Source organism: Panthera uncia, chromosome B1 (assembly GCF_023721935.1).
Source record: "Panthera uncia isolate 11264 chromosome B1, Puncia_PCG_1.0, whole genome shotgun sequence".
NCBI lineage: Eukaryota > Metazoa > Chordata > Mammalia > Carnivora > Felidae > Panthera > Panthera uncia.
Window position 1 is genome coordinate 166818427 of NC_064811.1, and position 25000 is coordinate 166843426.

Below are 25000 nucleotides of genomic sequence, written 5' to 3' on the forward strand. Positions count from 1 at the left end.
GTTTTCCAAATTGGTTGTATCGGTTTAGTTAGTTTTAAAAACCAGACTAAAATTACTCTTTCTGATTATGTTGACCAAATAGTCTGGTTTTTGATAACCTGTCCTGGGTAGGCAGATTTCTTGGGAAAAACTGTTACACGGCTTACTGCGGCCCAGACAGATTTTGTGAATTACATTTGGGCTAACTTGAGAAGGATATCTTTTTCATATCAAGTGAGTTAATTAGTAGAGTTTCATATTTTTACTACTAATTAACAAATTAATTAATTAACTACTAATTAACAAAGTGAAATGAAACACTTCACCGTTTATGTGCAGTGGGATTTTCCCATAGTCTGGAGCTTTAATTTAGGGAAAACACACCTTCCAGGTTATTCTAAGCATGACCAAGTTGGGAACCTCGGATATTGGTACTCCCCCTCCCAAGATGATCACTGAGGGGTTCAGACTGGCTGTTCTCCGAGGCCACTCACTGGGCCCTTTCCCTCTACTCTCCATTTCTGAAGGGGACTGTGGAGATGGAAAATCCAGTGGTTATCCTTGGTTAACACTTCTCCTTGATCTGAGAGACTCCGAGTACTAACCCAGCCCCTGCTTTGTTCACTAGTGACTAGGGCACTTTTGTGTGTCTTTCTTATTTATTTATTTATTTATTTATTTACTTAGAGCATGAGCAGGAGAGGGGCAGAGAGGAAAGGGAGAGAGAGAGAATCCCAAGCAGGCTCCCCACTGTCAGCACAGAGCGTGACCTGCGGCTAGAACCTACGAACCGTGAGATCATGACCTGATCTGAAACCAAGAGCCAGATGCTCAACCACTCAGCCAGCTGAGCCACCCAGGTGCCCCTTTGTGTGTCTTTCACCTGTAAGTTCACAATTGGTCTGCAAGTGTTCTCCAACAGCAGCTGAAACTGAGGTCCACCCTTGAGACGCACGTGTGATTAGAGGTCAGGAGAGACATGCCGTGCATAACAGGATACTATGGAGAGAGAAAACAAATATGAAACTCAAATGAAAAATCACAATGTTGGTGCTCCAATTTGCAAAGGGGCTGCTTTGCTCCAGGACAATTCTTGGAAGCAGCAGGTATCGATTTAATTAATTCTGATCTGTCTCCAAAGCACATGCTTTCTGTATCTCCTATGTTCCCTTAAAGACCACCTCTTCTATGCTCAGTAGTCTACTTGAGGTGTTTGAAAATGGTAACCATACTGTCCAGAGGATCACGATCTCTTATTCAGGAGGTACAGAGCTCAGCGTAAAACTCACGTGTGGAATTTGGCAAACGTGGCCATGTGCTAATGTGCTGTGTCAGACAAACCTGGCCAGAGTGGAGGACTGATGACAATTTATTTCTACAGAACAGGCATCTGAGATATGACTAATGGCAGCAGTAAATCTTATCAGCCTCAGGGTTTATTTCAAAGGTGTGGAGTAAAAGAATACTGGATGAAACACCCGGGTTTGGATCCCAGTTCTGCCATTAACCACTTTTGTATCCTGGGACAGCTGCTTTACCTTTGGATCTCTTTTGTTACCCGTGAGATGAGATTTACGGCCTATATCCCATTCTTGATCTCTTCCAGTTCCTGGGCTTTGTAACTTCATGTTCCTGGAAAGTAGCGACCTAATTTAGCATTTGTGACATGTCCTTTGGAAGGAAAGGAAATGCCACTTTTTTTTTCTTTTCTTCACAAACTGTGTTCAGAGCTATGCTCATGTGAAGTGAAGGATGTGCTTTAATTTCCTGGAGACCAAAAGGGTCTGCAATATTTTCATGTTATGTAAGAATATGGAATGTTTTTGAAAGAAACTCTTACTCCTTTAACAAATATTGATTGCCTACTCAATTTACATCCTCAAGAACTTAGACTGTAGGGGGAAGCTAAGACATGGCTACTAGAACTACGATGCAAAGTGAGAGGTAGTGAGGGGCACCTGGGTGGCTCAGTCGGTTGAGCATCCGACTTTGGCTCAGGTCATGATCTCACGGTCTGTGAGTTCGAGCCCCGCGTTGGGCTCTGTGCTGACAGCTCAGAGCCTGGAGCCTGTTTCGGATTCTGTGTCTCCCTCTCTCTCTGCCCCTCCCCGGCTCATACTCTGTCTCTCTCTCTCTCTCTGTCAAAAATAAATAAACATTAAAAGTGAGAGGTAGCAAGAGCGATGAAGAAAGCATGAAAGTGACAGGGTTCAGCTCACTTCTTCCGGGTCAGATAAGGTTTTATGAAAGCAAAGCTGTCTGAGCTGAGAAATGAGTACTGTTCCAGCAGGTGGAGACATGGAGAGTCTTCCCTTAGAAGAGGAGGGACGGGGCCACAGGTTGACCAAGGTTTGGGGATGGAAAGCAGGGGCTGGCCATACACAGGGTGATCATATGTCCTAGTTTTCCCAAGACAGTTTCAGTTTATATTTTCTGTCCTGGTGTAGTTGTTAATGGCGCCCCCTTTTCACTCTCAAAAATCATCTTAATTTGGATGATAAACTATATTGTCACCATAGCTATAAGTGATACTCTTTAAGAGGCCAAATATCCACATGGCTAATAGGATCTGAGAGGGAAAGAAAGAGAGGGGTGTTACTAAACAACCAGTGGGTCATTGAAGAAATCAAAGAAGTCAGAAAATACCTTGAAACAAATGAAAATGAAAATACAACTTTCCAAAATCCGTGGGGTACAGCAAAAGCAGTTCTAAGAGGGAAATTCATAGGATACAGGCCTACCTCAAGAGACAAGAAAAATTCCAATTAAACAATCTAACTAAAGGAAGTAGAAGAAGAAGAACAAACAAAACCCAAAGTTAAAAGGAAGGAAATAATAAAGATAAAAGAGGAAATAAATGAAATAGAAACTAAAAAAAAAAAAAAATAGGCAAGGGCAATGAAACTAAAAGCTGGTTCTTTGAAAAGATAAAAAAATTGATAAACTTTTAGCCAGACTCATCAGGAAACAAAGAGAGAGGGCCCAAATAAATAAAAGCAGAAGTGAAAGAGAAGTTACAACTGACACCACAGAAATACAAAGGATCATAAGAGACTGCTATGAACCATGATATGCCAACAAATTTGAAAATTTAAAAAAAAATGGATAAATTCCCGGAAACATACAACCTCCAATATTGAATCACAAAGAAATGGAAAATCTGAATAGATTGATCACAAGTAATAAAATTGAATCAGAAACTCCCCCCCCCCCCCAAAAAAAATCCAGAACTAGATGGCTTCACAGGTGAGGCCTATCAAATATTTAAAGAAGTTAGTACAGGGGTGCCTGGGTGACTCAGTCGGTTAAGCGACTGACTCTTGGTTTCAGCTCAGGTCATGATCTCATGGTTTGTGAGTTCGAGTCCCAAATCGGGCTCTGCACTGACAGAGGTGGGCCCGCTTGGGATTCTCTCTCTATGTCTCTCTGTCCCTCCCCCACCTGTGCGCCCTCTCTCAAAATAAATAAGTAAACTTAAAAAAATAAAAAAAGAAAGAAGTTAGTGCATATATTGCTCAAATTATTCCAAAAAATTAAAGAGAAGGGAATGCTTCCAAACTCATTTTTCAAGGCAAGTTATTACCCTGATACCAAAACCAAAGACAACATGCAAGAAAGAAAATCACAGGCCAATATCCTTGATGAACATAGATGCAAAAATCCTCAACAAAATATTAGCAAACTGAATTCAACAACACATTGAAAGGATCATAAACCATGATTAAGAGGGATGTATTCCAGGGATGCAAGGTTGGGTCCACATCCACAAATCACACCACATTAACAAAACAAAGGATAAAAATCATATGGTCATCTCAATAATTGCAGAAAAAAGCATTTGACAAAATTCAACACCCATTTCTAATTAAAAACTCTCAAAAAAGTGGGTATAGAAGGAAGGTACATCAACATAATAGAGGCTACGTATATGTGTAATCTAAAAAACAAAACAGGGGCACCTGGGCAGCCCATCCAGTTAAGCATCCGACTCTGGATTTCAGCTTAGTCATGATCTCGTGGTTCGTGGGTTCGAGACCCACATGGGGCTCTGCGCTGACAGTGCGGAGCCTGCTTCAGATCCTCTCTCCCTCTCTCTCTGCCCTTCCCCTGCTCGTGCTCTCTATCTCAAAATAAATAAATAAATTTTAAAAATTGTATCAAAAAATAAAAATAAAAACAAAACAAAACAAACAGAAACAGACTCCTAGCCACAGGAAACAAGCTGTTGACTACCAGAGTGGGGAGAGGTGGGGGAGCAGGCAACATAGGTGAAGGGGATTAAGAGGTACAAACTTCCAGTTATAAAAGATTCAAGTCACCGGGATGTCATGTACGGCAGAAGGAATATACTCAATGATATCGTAATAATTTTGTGTGGTGACTGATGGTAACTAGACTTAAGGTAGGGATCATTTTGTAAAGTATAAAAATATCAAGCCATTATAACGTACACCTGAAACTAGTAAGATATCGCATGTCAGTTAGACTTCAATTAAAACAAGGAAAGAAAAAGAGAGGAGTCAGGGATGACTAAGCTTGCCAGCTGGTTGCCTGGTAAAATACAGATAAAAATGGCATCAGAAGGAGTGGCCAACTAGAAGGAAAGATGATGAATTCAGTTTTTGATCAGAGAGATAGAGTTGTCTGCACACCAGTGACCCCAACCCCTCTTTTCACAGGTAAAGGAAATGGGGCAAAGGACATTAGGACTGGAACCTAGGTCACTTGCCCCTCTTTGCAGCTCTCTCTACCTCCCTGTACTGAGTTGAATAGTGTCCCTCCTAAATTCAGGTCTGCTGAAAACCTATGAATGTGACTTTATTAGGAAATGGGGTCTTCGTCAGATATAATCAAGCTAAGATGATGTCATTCTGGCATAGTATGGGCCCTTAATGCAATATGACAGGTGTCCTTATAAGAAGAGGACAATCTGATGGTAGACATGTAGAACACAGGGAGAACGCTATGTGAGATGGAGGCAGAGATCCAAGTGATGCATCTAGAAGCCAAAGAAGGTCAAGCATAGCCGGGAGCCACCAGACACTAGGAAGAGACAAGGAAGGATCCTCCCTTAGAGGCTTTGGAGGGAGCGCGGCTTTGCCAACATCTTGATTTTGGATTTGTAGCCTCCAGAACCATAAGAGAGTATAGTTCTGTTATTTTAAGCCACCCAGTTTGAGGTACTTTGTTAAGGCAGCCCTGGGACACTGATCCACCTCCCGAGCTTTCGGTTCAGGTGGGATATTCAGAGGTCACTGTCTGGGAAACACAAGAAAATGTGGGGCTTGAGTGCAGAGGAATGGTCAGGATTAAAACAGAGCCAGGGTTGGGAGTGGGAAGGGGGGACTAGAAGAAAGGACCACAGGGAAGAGGAGAAAGGAAGTCTGAGGAGAGGGTGCGGAGAGAAAGGCAAGGTAGAGAGGAGGCAGAGGGCACTGCTGGAAGGGCAAGAAGAGAGAGGAAGTGAGGGAGGAATTTTAGAGGAAGCAGAGGTCAAGAGGTCAGGACTAGACCAGGCTGATTTGGAACTGAGGTCACTGGTGACCTTTTCGAGAGCTCCTCTGTTAGAAAACCGCAGGGGTTAGAAACCATGTGGAGGCTTCAGGAGTGAGTGCATTGTGAATATGGAAAGACAAGGGGAGGTTATTCTTTAAAAAAAATTTTTTTTTAATGTTTATTCATTTTTGAGACAGAGAGAGACAGAGCATGAATGGGGGAAGGTCAGAGAGAGATGGAGACACAGAATCTGAAACAGGCTCCAGGCTCTGAGCTGTCAGCACAGGGCCCGACACGGGGCTCGAACTCACGGACCGTGAGATCATGACCTGACTGAAGTTGGCTGCTTAACCAACTGAGCCACCCAGGCGCCCCAAGGGGAGATTATTCTTTCAAGGACTTCCGGATGGAGGGAGAGATAGGGCAATCGCTTAAGGTGTAAAGCAGGGGAGAGGGATTTTTTTTTTAAGCCATGGAGAGTTGAGTCTATTTATGGAGAAAGGTGAGGAGAGGGAAAAACAGATGGAAGCTATCACAGTGGGCAGCTAATGGATGGTCCAGCATCCACCCACGTGGACACACAGACATGGTACTTCTCGCCCAGAATTTAGCCAGTGCTTTGCTTCCAATGGGGCCTCAGCACTCCTCCGCCACAACCCCTGTCCAGTTCTGGGGCCCCGAGCCATTCACTAGGGCATAGGCTCTTGAGTAGAGCAGGCATGGGGGCAGTGCATAGACGGTGTGGCCTGCGATGTGGGGAGGGGGCAGCCGGCATGGTTGGTTCTCCTCAGTGAAAGTGCATGGGACAGCTGCTAAAGAGGATGGCCCAGGCATCCACAGAACAGGAGTCAGGAGACTGTCCCACAGCGGTGGGGTCCAGCCACATCACATGGATGATCACCGGTGGACTCCAGCAGTAGAGTCTGCAGAAGCGTGAACAAAGGGCAGGTAGAGCAGGTGTCAACACTCCTCTCCCAACCTGCCGATTCAACCCCCAGCTCTGACCCTCGCCCATCGCCATCCTTTGAAAAGAAAAGCCTGGTAAAGTGAAGCAGCTCTGTGTTCTCTGGGCCTGATGGCTCTTCTCACTCCTTCCTTATTGGACATGGGGCTGTAGAGGAAGGCTAGCTTTTTGCCTTCATTTCTTCTTCCATCTTATGGGGAGATTCATCCCAAAGGATGAATCACAGATAGAGCTTTTAGGAAACACGGCGCTGAGCTTGGGAAGGCAAGAGATTCTGGGAATACAGGGCCATATACGTATAAGAGGGAGGGATCCCTCCATTTAGAGGCCCTTGCAGCCCTTCCAACATATAAACTTGACTTGAACGGGCGGATGGGTGTACATCAAGAAAAACAAAGACAAAATGCACAGCCCCCCATCCTGGTACCACACCAACTCCACATGGTGTTCTAGGACGCATCACTCCAGCTGCGTTCACTCCCAAGGCATGGAGCCTCGTCCCTGACAAGTGTGTCCCCGGTGGGAGCTACAGCATTGGCTGAAATCGGGATAGGACTGTTAATATGTCTGTGTGTTCCATAGGTGGGCAGGTGGATGCCAGGGCTGGAGCAATTATTGTGAAAAAAAAAAAAAAAAAAAAAAAAAAAGGAAGATTCTGGAGACAGACTGGACCTCTTACCTCTGTACTGTTAACTCCTTTCCATTTCTTTCCCCTCAGTATTCCCAAATTATATATACTTGGCCATGGGATTTTATTTTTTACAGGCATTCTTTTTAAGTTTTTATTTATTTATTTTGAGAGAGACAGAGACAGCATGAGTGGGGGAGGGACAAAGAGAGAGGGAGAGAGGGAATCCCAAGCAGGATCTGGGCTGTCAGCACAGAGCCTGACGCGGGGCTCAAACTGAAACAGTGAGGTCGTGATCTGAGCTGAAACCAAGAGTCGGACGCTTAACCTACTGAGCCCCCAGGTGCCCCTTTATTTTTGCCTGTGTTTCATTCGCCACGTGTTAAGTAGATGTGAAGCATGCCGACCAGTGGGCAAGAGCCACACAGATCCATGACGTGCTCTTCACCATACAGCCTCTGTGGCTTCCCTTTTCTAAGTGGAGCTTGGATCCCAGTTAGGTTAGGGCAGTATGATGACATCCTTAGAACTTCAAGACTCAGGAACTTTATGTAAGAATCCAGTGGAGTCGGCGTGTCATTTTGAGTCTCCAGGCTCACCCTACAGGACAGGATCACTACTCTGCTCCCAGGTCCCTATGCTCCCTCTTTGTTGACAGTGGTGGCCAAAGCACTGGGTGATGGCGTCTGGGATGTCAACTCCCTCTAAACAGGCCTTCACGGCGGTCTAGGACCGGGGCTGGTGGCTGTATTTTGACGTCCAGGAATGGCTCCTTCATTATCAGACCCTTTTGCTAGTATATACAATATTGTTAGAGCTGAAACCAAGGCTGGGCCTCCAGGGAGAACTCTCAGATCCACATTGCCTAACTGGCTTCCCAAGGGAATCTCCACCGTGTGTTGGTAAGTGAGGAAGGCCACTTACGGGAGCTATGGTTCAGGGATCTTTCCTGCTGCCACTCCCATTGCCACAATTGCTTCTTGACATCCATGGATCCGGTGACCAGACACTGCCGTGCTGTTGCAAGAGGAAAGCCATTGCCCACCCCAGCTGCTCCTGGCCGGAGCGTTTATGACCTCGCGAGGCATCAGAAAGCATCAAAGAAGCAGGAAGGTGACTTCTGTCTCCTTACTGCCTCCCAGATCTCTCCAGTTCATCTAATTAGCAGAATCAAACTCACATCTGGCCTCCTAGCTGCAAGGGTCTGATAAATGTGGTTTAAAAATTTCTGGCCACTGCAGTACAAGAAGGAGTTTAAGATGGATGCTAAGTGCCAAACTACCATATCTTCCTTACATGAGAAAAAGTATTGAATACTTAAATTTTCCAGATTCTCTAAACGGCTCTAGCTTAACATTTATTTAATGACATTTAAAAAAGTCTGGTGTCTCTGCAAAACTGATGCACGTAAGGGAAGGGAAACAAAAATAATATAAAAAACAGGGAGCGGGACAAAACAGAAGAGACTCATAAATATGGAGAACAAACTGAGGGTTACTGGAGGGGTTGTGGGAGGGGGGATTGGCTAAATGGGTTAGGGGCATTAAGGAATCTACTCCTGAAATCATTGTTTCACTATATGCTAACTAATTTGGATGTAAATTTTAAACAATAAAAAAATAGGGGCACCTGGGTGGCTCAGTCGGTTGAGCGTCCAGCTTCGGCTCAGGTCATGATCTCGCGGTCCGTGAGTTCGAGCCCCGCGTCGGGCTCCTTGCTGACAGCTCAGAGCCTGGAGCCTGTTTCGGATTCTGTGTCTCCCTGTCTCTCTGCTCCTCCCCCGCTTGTGCTCTGTCTCTCTCTATCTCTCTTTCTCTCTCTCTCTCTCTCTCAAAAATAAATAAAACATTTGAAAAAAATTTAATAAAATTAAATTAAATTAAAAATAAAATTAAAAAAAAAGTTCAAAGAAAAAAAAGTCTGGTGTCTCTGAAAACTATGGGCATGTCCACATTTGCCAAGATTCCTCTTAATCATCCAGAGGGTGGCTTCTCTCCACCAGCATCACCATTGCCAAGTTCAGAAGGCTTCTCATCCATTAGGAGACTGTCTCCTAAAAAAGAGTGATCTAGTTTCATTCTTTCCACTTTTTAAGTTATAGAGATAATAAAAAGTACTATTTAGGTCTGAAAAATACAGTAAAAATACCTATAATCCTACGTCACTATCACAATGACCACTTCACTCAGTCCATGTGCATATTTACATCTTTGTAAATGTCATCTTTATATAATTTTGTTTTGTTTCTTCACTCAACATTGTATCATAATCACTTCTCATCTTATGGTGTAATGTAACCACAATTTTTAATGGTCCCATAATAGTCCACTAAGATACAAATTATAGTTTACTCATCCATTCCTCTCTAGTGGAACATTTCAGTTGTTTCCAATTATTTAGTACTATAAATAATGTTTTGAAGGGGAGCTTACGCATATTAAAACTTCTGTGGCACATTGCCAGAAGGGACAATGGGTCAAAAATACGTATTGGTTTAAAAGTATCATTTAAAATTCTTTTTAAAAATTAATTAATTTTATTTCAGAGAGAGAACGAGAGAACATGAGCAGGGGAGAGGAGCAGAGAGAAAGAATCTTAAGCAGGCTCCACGCTCAGCGCAGAGCCCGACATGGGGCTCGATCCCTGGACCCTGGGATCATGACCTGAGCGGAAATCAAGAGTTGGTCATTCAACCGACTGAGCCACCCAGGCATCCCCAAAAGTACCATTTTTAAATGAGTATCAACAGCTTTTGATTAACGTTTCTTAAAAATCACCTACAGTAAAAACAATTTTTTCTCTGGCGATCACTAAACAAAGAGCTTGCTTCTTCTACCTATGACATCCTTAGCACTCATCTTGGGAACTACTACTGGCTGCTAACCAAAATGGGAAACTGGTGCCCTTGGCCTTGAAGTCTTAATTGACAATGCTTACATCGCTGTACCTAAAACCCCTGGGGGGGGGGGGCTGGGTTGCTGTGACCTGAATCTTGGAACCAGGGTGAGGGCAGAGTCGGTGCAGATCTTCAGGATCTCCCCCACCCTTTCCTATCTCTCAAGGCACAGCTTTCCTGACCAGAAGGCTTCCCGGGATAAGGTGTCTGGTGCTTTACAAGTGCCAGGTCTTAAGCCCCAGAATGAGCACATTTAGATATGCAGATGCCATGCTTTCATGGAGGCTTCCAAAGACAGGTCATTCTCCTACTCTCTGATTCCTCCCCTTCCCCCAGACAGAGCAAGACAACATGGTTTAGGTTGAAATAAAGCAGCCTGGTTACACTTGAAGGAGTCCGTTTCGGATGAGTTTAAGAACCAGGAGAGCAGAGTCTTAAAAGGCAGACGCGATGATGCAAGATATTACTCGGGGCCACTCTGCACCCCACCCAGAGATCAGCCTCTAAAGACCTTCCAGGCCTGTCAGTCTTGAGGAAAACGTGCTGAAAGGCGTTCTGGTGACTACCCATGCCTTGATCAGTCCAGGGCAAGGTGGCGTTAGCCTCTTCGTGAGAATTAAGAGGAGAACACATTTACCTCTATATTACGTGTTTCAGTGAGAGAAAAATTTTTGATTAAATGGGCGCTCTCCTCAACAAAGAAGCTTAGCACAGGCTCTTGAGTCTAAACTCTGTCACCTCCACGGTATATGCCCTCGTGTTGCACAAAAGGAGGTGGTGCTCCAGTGACACCACGCAGTGCGTCCTCCCTCATTTCTAGAACTTCACTCCACACACACACACCCGCCCCGGGTGCCCCCCTCCCCCATCCAGCCATCGTAACTGCTCCATAGATGGCATCCACAGGAACTGCCCCCACTCCAGGCCTTAGGAATGCCAACGCGTGCTGAGTAACACTGTTTGCAAAACTCCGGGCTCTGGGGGAAGATTACCCGTTGTTCCTGATCTCCCTTCAGCCCTGGGCACGTCCCTCTTGCGGTCCGGCTGACGCTGCCCAGTGACCACCCGCCCCCCTCCGCCCCGCCCGCCCCAAGGGCAGCAGCAGCAGCACCCTGGAGGTAGTACAACTTCCCGGGACACCCCCATGTCTTCTCTCGCCCCCGTCCGGTTGCTTGGAAATTTGCACTGGACAGTGACGTCACACAGGAAGGCGGGTCCCCACTATCCCGCACACCAATGGCGGGGCCGCGGCTGGCCTCTTCTTTTCCAGCGATTGGTGTCTGGGGCCCCTTTGCTCCACCCCAGCCCGCCATGGCGTCAGGCGCCGCAAAACCGGGGAGGTGGTTCCCACTTTAAGAAGTGAAGTTTTTCGCCCCCTCCCCCTCCCTGCCCACCTCCTGCAGCCTCCCGCGCCCCGCGGAGCTGGCGGATGGAGCTGCGCCGCGGCGGCGTAGGGAGCCAGGCTGTGGGGCGCAGGATGGATGGGGACAGCCGAGATGGCGGCGGCGGCGGCTGCAAGGACGGCGGGTCGGAGGACTATGAGAACCTGCCGACCAGCGCCTCCTTATCCACCCACATGACAGCCGGAGCGATGGCCGGGATCCTGGAGCACTCGGTCATGTACCCGGTAGATTCAGTGAAGGTGAGGCGCGAGAAGACTGTAGGCACGGAGGGCGCAGAGAGGGGAGCGTGCGCGCGTGCGTTTGCATCCCGCGCAAGAGCAGCCTGGGGGAGCGCCCCGAAAACACCTCTCCTCCGGGCTGTGGCGGGCGTGGGCCCGGCGCCCCGGCTCTCGCGGCGAGCGCGCCACTCCTTCCGCCGCGCGCCGGGGCCCCGGGGGGCGCCCCTCTGCCCACGGGGGTGCTCCCGCCGGCGCCCCGCACCGCTGCCTCCGCCGCCTTCCCGACGCGGGCTGCTCGCGGCGCTGCGGCGGGGGGAACTGGCGAGCGCCCCTGCTCTCGGAGGCGGCGGCGGCGGCGGCGGAGTGCCCGAGGAAGCGATCGCTGCAGCTCTGCACAGTCTTACCACGTCTGCCCACGCGACCGTAGGGCTCGGTGGGTCCCAGCTCTTCGTGGCTCCCGCCGGCGCGCCCCCTGTCCGAGCCGCGGCGAGAGGTGTCTTCTGGTCCGTGCAGGGCGGCCAAGGCTGCCCACACGTGCGCAGTTTCCGAGGGAGCTCGCCGCCGGGAAGCGCTAACCACGCTGGCGCGGAGAAACGTGGCCCCGGCTCGGCCGCGCGCCCTCTGGCCCGAGTGTGCTTCTGCTCCTGCTCCTGCTCCTGCTCCCCGGGTTTCTGGGGAGGCGTAGGAGTGGTAGGGGTTCTCTTGGTTCTTAGCAGCTCTCTTGGAGATACCGGTTCAGCGACGCCCTTAGGTGATCCCCTTCTCACGGGGTTTCTGCACCTCTTCCCCAGGAGTTCGGGCAGCTGAGCAGCCTAGAGGCAGCGAGCCCTGGGTTGACATTTGCCTTTTCTTTTTTTGTTGCAGGGAGGCGGGCAGGCAAGGAGAGCGTGAGCTCTACCACTCTTACTGTGGGTTGTGTAATAGGCACTCGGTTTGCCCATCACTTCCCCAGGTAGTTTTACATGCATTTCTGCAAGGAGGCAGCGTTAGCCAGGAGTTTTCCTGTTAGACGGAGAGCTGCCTTCTGTCCGCCTATCCAGGACACCGAGTGGCAGGAAGGTAATGCGGGTATTGACACCTTGCACTTTTGTAAGCATAACTCCACTAATTCATCCAGCAACCCAGGGATTGACAGATGAAGAAACTGAGGCAAAGAGATAGCGAACTGATTAACCTGCCAGGCTGATACTCCACCTGCCTCCTCGGACTCCAGCCCCAGTGTGCTTTGGTGGCACTTATCTTGAAAGGCAGGGCTCACAGCGCTCCCTCACTGCAGCTGTTATCTTCTTGCTGATGCTGGCCCCACACTGGAGGTGTGAGGACCAGAATGTCTGACTCAGAGGGTTTTCCCTGCACTGGACAGCTCTCCTAGAGCTAGCCGTCAGTGGACAGATAGACACCAATCCAGTGAGAGAAAGCGTGAGCCTTTGAGGAAAGGTGAGGTCCAAGCCTGTAACTATGCCGCTGAGCCTGAGCCATCACACCTTTGGCTTGTCCAGCATGCCAGCAGGGAATGAAGGGAATGATCCTTGCTGCCAGGGTTATGGAGGGCAGCGGGGAGATCTTGGCTCTTAGGCTTTCAAAGCTTCTCCAGGGAAGACCTTGGACAGATACCAGGTGGCATTTGTATAGCAAAGAATCCCTCACATGTAATAAAATTTCCCATATTTGAAGCTGTTGTCTCCAGTGCCTTTGGACAGAGTATCTAAAAAGTTAGGGGCAGGGAGGTGTTATTGGAGCAGGCACCAGACCCACAGCATCTCAGAGATGAACGTTCTATCGAGGAACTCTACCGTTTCAGAGATTTTGCAGAGTTCGATTTAGCGCATCACTGTAGCTTATCTTTAGGATTGGAAATAATTAGTCATGCCTTTTCAACTCCCTTTTCAACACCCTAAAGAGGCATTTGTCTTACATGTTTAAGTTGTGTGTTCTGTTTAGTTTTTTCCCTGCCCCTCCTCCTGCCCTGTAGACGTTGTCTGTTTGGCTACAGATGTCACTGTGTACTTAGTGTTACTTTACTTAGCAGTTTTCACCTGTGGATAGAGGTAACAGGGTGCATGCGGTAGCTGGAGCTGGTCTGGCTGTCCTAGATAAGTCACTCGCCTTACGGGGCTTGACTGTAAAATGAAGGCCTGGGTTAGCTAATCATTAAGGAGTTCTTCTGTTTTTAAGCATGCAGGTTTGCTTTTAGAGCACCTCGCTTTTCACCACCACTTTCCCGGAAGCGGGTAGCAAGGATTATTCTTTTCATATTTCAGCTGAGCAAAAAGGCACAGAGAAAGTTAAGTGGCATGGGTCATCGCATGAGCCCAGGGGGGGCTGCAGCAGAGTGCCAAGGTCTGCCAAGATCAGCAGAATTGTCCGTGCCCAGCATGACCTATCAGGGATGCGTCCATGCTTCAGTCATGGAAATGCTCCATTTGGGGAGACCTCGACTGTGTGCTTAAATGTTTTGGGCGATGGAGACTGTGAGTAATGGAGTCAGAAGCCCTAGGTCGGGTTCGCAGCCCTGCCCCTAACTTGCTTCATGACTTAGGCACTGTTCGGTGCCTTAGTTTTGTCATTGGAAAGTGGGGGCAGTGGACCAGTTCAGTATGTCTCCCCATCCTTAACCTGTTCCCCTTTGTATGTACACAGAACACCCATCGTCCTCCTTTATGATACTTGACATTCCTGATAATTATCACGGTTGAAGCCAAGTCAGTGTGAACTGTAGGTTGGAAGAAAACGTTTTCTTTAATTTTATAAGGCACACAGTTTGAACTTTGATCATGTGACGTTAAGTGAGAGTATCGAGTGGGCCTGCTTTTTCTAGTTTTTCTGTCCTAGATGGTGGGGATCATGGAAGCTGGTGCTGGCCGCTTTCACCACTGAGCCTGTCCTCCTTGCTTTTGTGGTCACAGGGGCAGAAGGCCAGCCTTACTAATGCCTTAAAGTATTATGTTCACTATGCCTTCCCATGAAGTCCCATCCCCCCCCCGTGTCATTTTAATGACCTGCGTTTTTCAAACTGTGCGTTGTGACTCATTAATGGCATCAACATTTTAAGAAAGACAGATTGGTGAGAGTTCAGAATTTAAGTGCGTGTGGCATGCAGTAAGGAGAGTGTTGCTTAGTGAAATTGGTGTGTGTGTGTGTGTGTGTGTGTGTGTGTGTGTGTGTGTGTATTCCCTGGCTGGCTGTGCAAAATGCTCTTCCGACTGGGGTTTATGGCCCCAGAAAGTATGAAGAACACTGAACCTGATGGGCACTAATGCCTCTTGAGCTCCAGTCGCGACGGCCTGTGATTATTAAAGCATTATTTGGAAGACCTTCCGCAAACTTTCACTGCTTCTTCCTGTGCCTTCTTCTCTCAGTCCCCAGGGGTGGACTGTGAGTGCTTACTAACCCATGAAGGGTCCAGCCACCCTGTCCTGCCATCCGTTCTGAGCCCCTGCATCTTACCAAGGTAGGGAACACGAGGGTTCTGCAGGGCTTTTGCCAACTGGTAGCGATGACTCATTCCTTTCCAACTGGGACTTTTGCAGCAGGTTCCCCACGATTCTCTAGCCGGCGCTCCACAGTGGCAAGGGGCATGGTCACCTAGACCAGCACGTGGGGGTGGCGGTGAAAAGCCCTGGTCGGGAACGCTCGAGACCGTGGGGAGAATGCCAGGTGGGTGGAGGAGGAAATTCCATCCAGATTAGGCACACCACTCTAGACCATGCTGAGTCCCGTGGTGGTGAAAGCAGGGGCAAAAGGAAACAGGAAAGATTTGAAGCGAGGGAACTTCCGCTGACCCTTTCTCAGACCTTTGCTTGCTTTGCTAGTCAGGGAAATGCTGCCCTTCACTCTGCTGGGAGAAGGCCTCCTGCCCAGCCGGGCCCGTGGCGCTGATGGTGAGGGTGTGAGGCTCAGCTTCTCTCTAGGAGCCTGTGGGTGCTGAGCCCGTTGGAAAGCTCAGTTGGCCTCGGGGAAGGGGGGGGAGTGGTTGCGTCGCTGGCCTTGCTGAGCTCTGAGCAGGAGTGAGCCAGGCAGGTGCCAGGAGGGCTCGGCATTCCTCACCCCGGAGTTTGCTCCACCGGGGCCTAGCCGTGCAGGCTGACTGGTAGGAAGGGTGCTCAGTCAGAGTCCCCTCCCACCCACGTCAGAGCTTTCAAAACCCAGTGCAGTTCAGTAGGTGCCATTCAGCTTCAAAAGGGCGTGAAATCCCAAATTGCTCTAGTTCTTGCGAGAAAATTACAATGATTTTTCTGTCTCTCTTCTCCTGTCTTGTCTCCTTCGCGTCCCTCCCCTCCGTTCTTTTCTGTCCTTAAGTGGGAGGTGCTTTTCTAAAAGGTGCATTTGGGAGGGCCAGGGAGTCAAGAAAGGAGTGCCCTTGAACTCGGGTCCTGTTCTCTGCCTCGTGAGCACCCGTGCTGCTGCCCAGAGCTGGGATCTGCACCTTGCAGGCCTGCCGCTGGAGGAGGGGGTGGATCTGACCCAGCCCCGTCTGCCCGGAAGTGGGGGAGGGGTGGGCTGGGGCAGAGGGCTTGAGGGGGCGCCCCTGGGATTCTAGTGGGCAGAGAAGGCGCCTTCACCTCTAGAGAGGGGCAGTGGGGGCTTCATGGGGGATTTAACCGACTGGGTCCTTTAAAGCACTCAGGGGTGTGCACATGTCACAGGGGAAGAGAGGGCGTTGCTCTGTGGAGTGTTCTTCCCCTGCCTTTTCCTGGTTTTCATTTGGGCCTGTTTTCACCACCTTTGGCCATCTCATTCATGAGGACTTTTGTCCCATCTGCTCTTTGGAGCAATGACCAACTGTAGTCCCACTTTCCCTTTTTTTTTTTTTTTATGGGATTTTGACCCCCCCCTTCCAACTCCAGTTGGGCTGCCCTTCCCCAACCCACTGGATGAACTGGCTTCTGTGTGTTGAATGAAGCCTTTGGCAGTCTCTCTTAAACTCCAGAACATTCTGGCTCTCTTCATATCTCTCCTAGTACCCAACATTTCCTTCTCAGAGAGTTTTCTTTTTCTTTTTTTAAACCTCAGTGAGCCCTCTGGCCTCATGGGTGCTGGCTGCAGACACATGGCTACAGTCATGCTGTTTTTTGCCGGGCGCTTCAGGAAGCACCGTGAGCCCTAAGCCGGCCCTTCCCCTCCCCACCTCCACCTGGGGTGTTCACGGCTGACATTTCTCATAGGGGAGAAGTATCTCATCCCTTTGTCTTTAACTATATAAGCCTTCCCTCCATCTCTTTCTGAGCCGGATGTCTCACCCTCAGAGAACTATCCTGGGGAGATTCAGAGCCCAGTCTTTGACTTACTGGTTGGGGCAGGACACTTAGCTTCTCTGAGGTGTCATTTCTTTGTAAAATGCAGACACTAACTTTCTTGCTGCTTTCTCTCTCCTGACCCAGCTGTCCATTGCTTTCTTCTTCCCTCGTTATCGGTCAGGCCCTACGGAAGTGCCTTGTAACAAGCTCCCTCATAGCCTCACCCTGTGCTCCTTCTGCCTGCCTGAGCTGAGAGAAATTCAGCTCTTCTCCTGAGGCCGCTCCTTCCTGTAGGATTCCCATCAGCTCAAACCCAGGCACCGTTATCCACTAGCCTCTTATCAGCCTCTCCTCCTTTGATGCTCCTCTCCTCCCTCTTCTCTCCTGTCGCCTGCTCGCCTCCGCCTCCAGCCTGACTTACGCTGAGGGGCAGGAGGCGGACTCGTGAGGAGCAGGGACCCTTGAGCCAGACTGTGTGGACTGGGCCCTGGCTCCCCTTAGTGTGGCCTTGGGCAAGTCCCTTCTGTCTGTGCTGTGTTCCCTGTTTGTGAAAAGGAGGCAGGCGGTACTGCTGCCTGTGAGTGACTGTGAGGGTTAAGTCCCTAAAGCACCGAGGACAGTAGCTGCTGTGCAGTGAGTGCTCCCCGGGGGTCATGGGCACCAACGTGGTTTTGCAGCCCCTTCCCCCCCACCCCCAGGGCTTTGGCGTCTGGCTCACAGACTGCTCCCACCGCGAATGAATGCTGTCATCACCCGAGAATGTCCCCTCCTGGCCACTGCCCGACTAACATCCAAATCCCTGCGTTCTTTATGCCCCTCAGGCTGATGGCGTCTACCTCCATGGGGCCTAGTCCTAACCCCCACCTTTTCCACCTGGAGGTCTTGAGTCCAGATGTCTCAGCCAGGCCACACTGGGCTAGGTCTCAGCCTCTTCTCTTCCCTCTCAGCCTGTCCCTGTCGCCTTCATCCAGACTGGGGCCTATGACCCACTCCGTGCATCCACTCCCGGGGCCTCTCGTTTCCTGCCTTCGGTTCTTCCCGCACCTGCCTGCCCACACCCCAGTCTTGGATGACCCATCGACCCACGGGGCAGCCGAGCCCTTCCGGAGAAAAGCCCCATAATGCCTCCTTTGGTGCCGTGTATGCCCACGCCTCCGGGGCCCGCAGCCTGTCCTGCTGTGGGTTCTGGTCAGTCTCAACAGCCGTTCCAGACCATGCTCTTGCTTCTCAAACTCCCATCCCTCTGCTTTTTCAGCCTCTGCGCGGCATCTTGCTTGCTCTAGTTCATAGAGAAACCAGGACCCCAGTCAAGCTCACCTTCCCGTCACTGTCCTTCCAACCAGTGTGCCGTTCCCCACCTTCCTACTGTCGTTAAGGTAAGAGGGCCCTTCCTCTGTCAAAGATGAACCAGCGGGCCTAGGGAAAGGGGGTGTGTGGGGACCTCCCACATACACCTGCATTTCAATCCTGGTTCTGCACCTGGGGCACATTAGGGGCCTGTCTCAGCTCAGTCTCCTTGTCGGCAGAGTGGGGAGGTTAATGCCGAGGCCTACCCGGACAGAAGGCTGGGACAGACTTAAACGAGGCAGTGCAGATAAAGCACCAGTGCTCTCTGAATGGTCATGATGGGAGTCGTTTTGGTCATCTCCTGAGTAACTCAGTTTCGGTATCTTTTGCCCTCCCCCCGACCAGCGATTCCCTCCTAAAAGCATCGGTACAGCCCAGACTTGTCCCGTCTTAAATAACAGACAGACCCCAGACATCTCACCTTGACCCCATGTGCCCCGAGGGTTTTTCTCCGTAAAATAACAAGTGTTGTGAGAGGAACATGGGCACTCGGCCTCTCCTTCCTCACCTGTCCACCCCTCCCCCCACCCCCCACCGGCCAGGCCTTTGGCTCTGTGCCCACCACTCTGCTGCACCCTCACGGAAGCTGCTGGTGATCTCCTTGCTAATAAATCCAGTCGTCGTTTTCCTGGCCCCTCTGATGTGGGGCAGCCGCCTGGTCTTCCTTGGAAGCCACTCTCTTTTCTTCCCTCAGGACATGTGTCTCCGTTTCTGCCTGGGTCCTGATAACTCGTAGATGGCGGACTGGTGTCTCCGGTCCCGTCTTCCCTGGAGCCGGCTGTCCTGTTGCCTCACAGCCATGTCACACACTTGGCTGTCTCGGTGTCCATGATGGCCACGCTCCCGCCTGGGCCCCCTCCCTCAGGAACGTGGCGACTGTGGTCAGCTTTCCTCTCGCCTCTGCCCACTCTCCCCCCTCCCCCTGTATGTTTCCAAGACCCTTCCGTTTCTGCATCTGTGATAGCTCTTTGATTTGTTCTTCTCCTTCCCGTTGGGGCCACCTTGGGGCCTTCAGGGGACTCACTGTCTCCTTTGCAGTGATGGCTTCCCTGACCACCCGAGTCACGACTGAGTATGCCCTCCCTCTCCTCGCCCCCACTTCCCCGTTGCCGGGCTCTGCTGTTTTTCTCCACCGCGTGTGTTACCTTCTAACACACAGTGCCCTTTACTTTTATTTATCGTTTGTGTTCTTTGTACGTTTATTTATATGTTATTTATGGTTCGTCTCCCCTTATTTGAATGTAAGCTCCCAGTGGGCGGGAATCTTTTAGCTCTTTTGTTCTCTCGTTTGTTCCCATTGCCGGAAACCACACCCGGCACATAGTAGGTGCTCAGTTAAGGATTTGTTGAATGAATTACTGTCAATCACTCCTGGTCATCCTCATCTCTGAGGCCTCCAGCTTCTAGGCAGGCTGCAGTTTTCTTAAGCAGGGAAGAGTCACAGTGCCCGTCCTGCCCACCTTTCAGGTCCAGTTACTGCCTCTAAGAAGAAAATGCAGCCAGATTTGCAGTGAACCGCGCTTAAACAATGAACACAATTTAAAAAGTATAAAGCTCTCTGCAGGTGCCAGGGCATGACATTATCAACCTGGGATCCTGTTAAAAGGTAAGGTTAGCTGATTGGAATGGAAAATCCAGCCTGTTCTTCAAGTGCCACAGAGCCCACAAGGGGGGCTGAGGCCCAGCCCCATCGGCTGCCTCTCATGTCACATGGTGTCTCTCTCCGCCTACTCCCCCAGCTGTCCTAGTTGCTTTCAGAATAAAGCCTGAACCTTGGGTAGTGTGAGATACCCAGAGCCTCTCCTGCTCTGACGTGTTGGCCAGAGCAAGACAGATAAAGGTATTCTGTTCTGTGAATACCGGTTGAATGGATGCAGACACGGTTGTTTTATAGAGACGTGGGGATGAAAGTGCTTTGAAATATGCTATTAAAAAATGCTAGTTTTAATTTTATTTGTGTGTGTGTATGTGTGGTTTTTGAATCCATGTGGATCTTACCCACAGAAAGACTTTCTCAGCCCTTTTGTATTTTTTTTTTTTTTTTTTTTTTGCAGTAGAACTCGCAAGTCTCAGTGTTTCCCCCAGTGAGGCTGTTAATTCATCTGGCCACCCACTTCATTCCCCACTTACTGAGCTCCTTCCCTGCCAGGCTCGGTGCTAGACATCAGGCAACAAAAATAAGTCCCGGCCCCTGTTCCCGGGGCATTGCTCCCTATAATTAGACCTTGAGCTAAGGTGGCAGGACTGGCTCTCTCTGAAAAGAAGAATGGCCCAACTTGGTATTTGCTTTCAAATAGGCACAAGGTCTGGGGTGTCTGGACTCAGGCTGCCATCTTGCAGGTCTGGAGCCTGCCGGGAAGCATTGTTTTGGGCTTCTTTGCTGAGCAATCTTGAATTGGCTCCTTCCCCTGGAGGAGACAGTGGCCCTCAGTTGTACCACCAGCCCCCCCCCCCCCCCCCCCCCCCGGTCCTCTTCCTTGCTCTTGAGGTCATTAGTCATTCTGGAAGCTGAAATCGGCTCCCAGAAGGTAACTCTGAAAACATCCTCCACCCTATCAGTAATCCCAGACGGTCGGGAAGGGCCGTTGTCTGGTCACTAAGAGGTGTTATGGTTTCACATTCATGCTTTCTCTCTGAAGAGAAAACAAAACGTGTTGAAATAGAGATCCCAGCAGCAGCTTGGTTGAAGCAAGAATTGCATAACAGCTTTAGAAATGTCTGGCCCTTGTTGGGTCAAGTTGAGGGGCTGCAGCTTTGTGTCACTTGAGGGGACTTTCTCTGGGGCTTCTGGATCCATGGGACGCATCGGGCGAGAGACACAGAGCAGTGGCACCTGAGGTCTGGCTGGCAAAAGCCCTGCCCTGATCTCTCATAGTGACCGCTTTTTTGTTCCCTGGTCTGGCTATAAGGGCTACATTTGAGATGCTCCTTTGGGCAGGGGTGTGTGTGTGTTCAGGCTTGTGCTGGCCTTGAAGCCCCTAGAAAGGGCACCCAATTGGGGCAGGGTAGGCCCTAGGAAGTTAAGTCCTGGTCCTGCCATTGGCCAGCTTTGAAACTTTGGCCAAGTTACTTCTCTAGGCTAGTGCCTCCTTGTCTAATAGACTAATACTAGCCTTTTCTTTTTATGTTTTATTTCATTTTATTTATCTAAGAAATTAAAAAAATTTTTTTAAATACTTATTTTTGAGAGAGAGAGAGAGAGACATAATGTGAACAGGGGAGGGGCAAAGAGAGAGGGAGGCACAGAATCTGAATCAGGCTCCAGGCTCTGAGCTGTCAGCACAGAGTCCAACGTGGGGCTTGAAAACCCATGAACCATGAGATCATGACCTGAGCCAACATTGGATGCTTAACTGACTGAGCCACCCAGGTGCCCTTCCCCCCCCCCCAGTTTTTTTTAATGTTTATTTATTTTTGAGAGAGAGACAGAGTGTGAGCGGGGAAGGGGCGGAGAGAGAGGGAGACACAGAATCCAAAGCAGGCTCCAGGCTCTGAGCTATCAGCACGGAGTCGACACGGGTCTCAAACTCACGGACCATGAGATCATGACCTCAGCTGAAGTCGGATGCTTAACCAACTGAGCCACCCAGGCGCCCCTATTTTTTATTTTAAATGTTTAGTTATTTTGAGAGAGCGTGCATGTGCAAGTGGGGGAGGGGCATTGAGAGAGAGAGAGAGAGAGGGAGGGAGAGAGAGAGGGAATCCCAAGTAGGTTCCAAGCTCTCAGCGCAGAGCTGGACACAGGGCTCAATCTCAGGAACTGTAAGATCATGACCTGAGCCAAAATCAAGAATTGGAGGGTCAACCAACTGACTGAGCCACCCAGACTCCCCTAATATTAGTCTTTGACTAACATTGCTGTTTCCTTATTTGACGGGGCTGGGATCAGGTGGGATCCCATTTGTGAGCAGCTTTTCTAAACCCTGACCTGCCCAGATAATGACAGATCGTATCAGAGGCAATACACTTAATGATTGAGAGCAGCTCAGGTTAACAGCACAGGGTCTGGGGCCAGACTGCCTGGGGACGGTGCCCAGACAAACCTCTTTGTGCCTAATTTTTCTCATCTGTAATAACAGGGATAATAACAGGACCCACCTCAGTGTTGCTATGAGAATTATGATATTGAATTATGACACACCTAGAGTGTTAAGAATAGCGTCGGTACCTGTTAAGCACTCAGTTCGTTTTAGCTCCTATATTGTTTCTAAAAGCGTTATTACTTGAAGGCCTGCCTATGCCTGTATGTAGTTTCTGCACTTGTATATTGCAGTATTTTTGTATTGTTTCGATCTGCATTCTGTCTTTTGATTCTCTTAGCTCTCCTTTGAAGGTGGGAAAAGGCATGTACTGTTTCACGTTTCACAGATGAGAAAACTCAGCTTCAGAAAAATAGCATTTTCTGCTACACCAGAGCTAAGGGGGGAGAGTGTGGAAGGGAGCAGGTGAGAGCAACAAGTGAGGTGGGGAGTAGACTCACATGTTAATGGCCGCAGAGCCCCTGGGCTGGGTTCTGAGAGGAGCAGATGATGCGGCCCCAGCCACGTTATTGGGAGGGAGGGATTGGAATTAAGGGAGAGCCAGCAGGGAAAGTATGGTGTGGAATGCAGGGCTCCAACATATACGTAGGAGTTCTTTGGTCAGAAAGTATGGTGTGGAATGCAGGGCTCCAACACATACATAGGAGTTCTTTGGTCAGATACGCCAGTACAGAGGGCAAGGGGATGATATGGTGTGGAATGCAGGGCTCCAACACATACATAGGAGTTCTTTGGTCAGATACGCCAGTACAGAGGGCAAGGGGATGATGACAAATGGTTGTTGCTGTAGGTAAGTCGTGGCTTCACTCTCTGGAGTGAATTGCAGAGGCACCTTCTCTTTTCAGCAGGGAGTTGAAAAGTTGGGCTCAGTATAGTGATTTGAATTTGGACTGGCCTGAGAATCGTTTTGCAAATCATGGTATAAAGATGGCCTGTTGGGATGAGCTCTACATCAGAGTTCCTTGATCTAGGGCAGCAGTTTTCTTATCTTACACGGGGAAGGGTAGCGATGCCTGACTTACCTTCCTGGTAGGTCTACTTAGTGCATCCAGGAAGAAAGGATGGCCAGGCTTGCAGCGAACGAGCCTTTCTGCTGCTGAAAAAGTATAAAGCTGTCTGCAGGTGCCAGGTCACGGTATTTATTATCAGACTGGGATCCTGTTAAAGGGGTAAGGTTTGCTCCCTGCAATGGAAAATACGGGCTCTTCTTCCAGCCGCTGTAGGATTCGCCGCAGCTGCGTGGCCGCGGGCACTTCACCTCTCTCCTTACACAGTGTCTCCCATCTGTTGAGGAAAGACCAGCAGGCGGGAGCCTGCTCCCGCCTCTTTCGCCGGGTAGTACTCCGAGCATGCTCAAAACAACACACCCAACACTGACTCCGTTGGGCTGGCATGGAGAGGAGCTGCGTGTGGCTCCTGAGACTGAGGCTAGTGAGTGACCAGGCCACGTGCAGGGGACGTCGGGCCCCGTTCATCTCGCGGGGGGGGGGGGTTCGCATTTTATGTGCTCGCTTGTCCTTTTTTTAAGTGAGTCTGCCCCTTGCGTGCCAGGCAGATGGGGCTGGGGATTTTCCCATCTCGGTCCCTCGTGTCTCGGTTTTCCTTGTTTGTTCATGACTGCGGTCACAGGAAAGTAAGAGGGGAAGGAGGTAGGACACAGACGCCTTTGTCTCGAGGTCCTCCAGTCCTCGTCTCCTCATGCTGCCCGCTTTGAGGGCAGTGCCGGCGCCTCGCTTGCCCGGGGCCTGGCCGTAGACACCAGCAGCCCGTGGGAAGCTTGCCAGCCAGGCCTGCTCGGGAGGTGGACGCGCCAGGCCTTGCCTCTGGCTTGCAGTGCTCCACTCCCCTGGAGCGGGGCATGTCCCAGGGATGTCCCAGGGCCGTCACGAGCTTGGACGAAAGGAGCTGATGAGCAGATCTAAGGAGTCCGACCAGAGCAGGGAAGCCTTCCCAAAGGAAAGACGTCGGTGTGTGTGTACCAAACCCGGGGCGTGTCTTTAACTGAAGAACTGAGTCGGTCTCTTTCCTTAGTCACTGTCTCCACGGCTTATTTGTTAAATGTGGGCTTGCGTCAGCTCGGTTCGTAGAAACGTGGAAGAGCTGAAAGGCATTTGCAAAAATGTAACTTCGGCCCCTGGACTTCACTCGGTGACCAGATTAATTAAGGAGGGGGGCACATGGAAAGTGAGCACGGGTGCTGGGCATGAGGGAGCCAGAAGGCTCGAGACACCTCTGGGGTCTCTGCCCACGGAAGTCCCTGTGTGGCCCAGAGGACAGACGTATGGATGAGTCGTTCCTGTAGGAGGTGTTGAGCCTGTACTCAGGGGCCCAGAACCTCATCCAGAAGGGTCAGGAAAGGGTCCCTTGGGGCAATGGCTCAGGATCCACATCTAGACCAAAGGAGACAGAGATACTCGAACAAAACCATGTGATTCTCTCCCCTAGGCTGTCACTTCCTGTCCCCGAGGTGCCTGGCCATAAGCAGGACACTCGCACCCCTCTGACACTCTGATCTTGGGGTTCTGTCCTGAGCCTCCTGACTGCAGAATCTGCAGAGAAAGTTTTTGTGGTTTGAGGTCACCACACTGGGGCCTCCACAGGGGACCTGCCCCCCCTGCTCTGAAATTTTCTACCCCTGTTTTCTGAAATTTCTTCTTTTCCTCCCCCATGTTCTGGGATTTTAATTCCGTTTGGCCACTCAGCGACTGCCTGGTGGCTTTTCCTCCCTGAGTAGGAACTTTTACCGCAGCGCTAAAGCCCCGAGGAGGGCGGAAACCAGGAGGAAGGGAGGA

At 50.0% G+C, this 25000-nt stretch overlaps 1 protein-coding gene across 3 annotated transcripts in view; it reads left to right on the forward strand.

Moving 5' to 3' along the window:
- Window positions 1-11238: 11238 nt before the first annotated feature.
- Window positions 11239-25000, forward strand: part of SLC25A37 (solute carrier family 25 member 37) — a 40062-nt gene continuing 26300 nt past the window's right edge. The window contains exons 1-3 of one of the 3 annotated variants that reach the window (XM_049631583.1): window positions 11517-11605; window positions 18077-18197; window positions 19636-19774. Coding sequence is in view for 1 of the 3 variants with exons in the window: in XM_049631581.1 (XP_049487538.1) it covers window positions 11393-11605 (213 nt within the window). In the remaining 2 variants the exon portion in view is untranslated. Of the gene's footprint in view, window positions 11606-18076; window positions 18198-19635; window positions 19775-25000 lie in introns of all 3 variants that reach the window. The other 2 variants (XM_049631584.1, XM_049631581.1) reach the window with 2 other exon arrangements.